The 983-nt window shown below is 45.7% G+C and overlaps 1 protein-coding gene across 1 annotated transcript in view; it reads right to left on the bottom strand.

Moving 5' to 3' along the window:
- Window positions 1-983, bottom strand: part of ADAP2 (ArfGAP with dual PH domains 2) — a 37631-nt gene extending 36648 nt beyond the window's left edge. Inside the window, exon 1 of the mRNA XM_011992869.1 lies at window positions 957-983. Coding sequence (XP_011848259.1) covers window positions 957-983 — 27 coding nt within the window. The remainder of the gene's footprint in view (window positions 1-956) is intronic.

Genomic DNA, 983 nt, shown 5'->3' with positions numbered 1-983 from the left:
CCCCTCCCTCGGCGGGTCCAGTCCGGCCCCGAGCTCCGCCGACGCGCGGTGAGGGACAGGAGCACGCAACTTGGAGTCTAACACACTGGCCCGAGATCAAATCGTGGCTTGTCACTTGGTAGCTGCGAGACTGTGCACAACCTATTCAACCTCTCTGGGTCTCAGTTTCCACGTCTAGGAAAGAGGAACAAGGGCATATGTCTGCATCTCAGCGCTTCTTGGAAACCAGAATCTAACTTCTGTTAAAACGTTCTGTTAATATAAGATCTTACATCTATTTGGAGACGTATTTATATGCAAATGCAACCTCCTCAGGAAGCCCTCTGTGATACCCAGCCTGGAGTAATCTCTCTAGCCTCTGGGCCTCCAAGAATACTGTTGTAGTATATGTCAATTTCTTTTGGCTCTGAGCACTTTCTATCTACCTTGCATCACGGTTATTTATATACTTGTGTTAATTCCACTCTCTGAACCCAGACACATACACATGCCTACACCAGGGAGTTTGACGTCCGCAGTTTTATGTCTGTATTCCATATAGCTCCTATAAATGAGACCTGCACATTTTTAGAAGTCCAACTAATAGTCGCATGATTTTGTTCACCAGAAAAGTGTGGTTTCACCAAGGTGGACACAGCCAGGCACTTTAACCTGTGAAGTTCCATCACGGTGAGGCTAAGGCAGGGTATAGGTGGTCTTAAATTCCAGCATTTCATTAATCCTCTTTCCCTCTCCCCCATCTTTGTTAATCCTTGACATCATCTTCAGTGACTCATGGGCCTCCTGGTGAAATACATACTGCACATACTTGCCATCTCCTCTGTAGGTTAATACCTGTCTATCATAGGCATATGGCTTAATGCATCTGTATATTATGCATCTGATAGACAGGTGTTAACCTTCAGCATAAAATCAGGTTTCCATCCTGGTGAATTGCAGCTGATGTTCTAGCTGACCTGCCCACACTCCCATTCAACATACAT

This window comes from Mandrillus leucophaeus, unplaced genomic scaffold (assembly GCF_000951045.1).
Source record: "Mandrillus leucophaeus isolate KB7577 unplaced genomic scaffold, Mleu.le_1.0 Scaffold419, whole genome shotgun sequence".
Classification (NCBI taxonomy): Eukaryota; Metazoa; Chordata; class Mammalia; order Primates; family Cercopithecidae; genus Mandrillus; species Mandrillus leucophaeus.
This window is presented reverse-complemented; position numbering and strand designations above follow the sequence as displayed.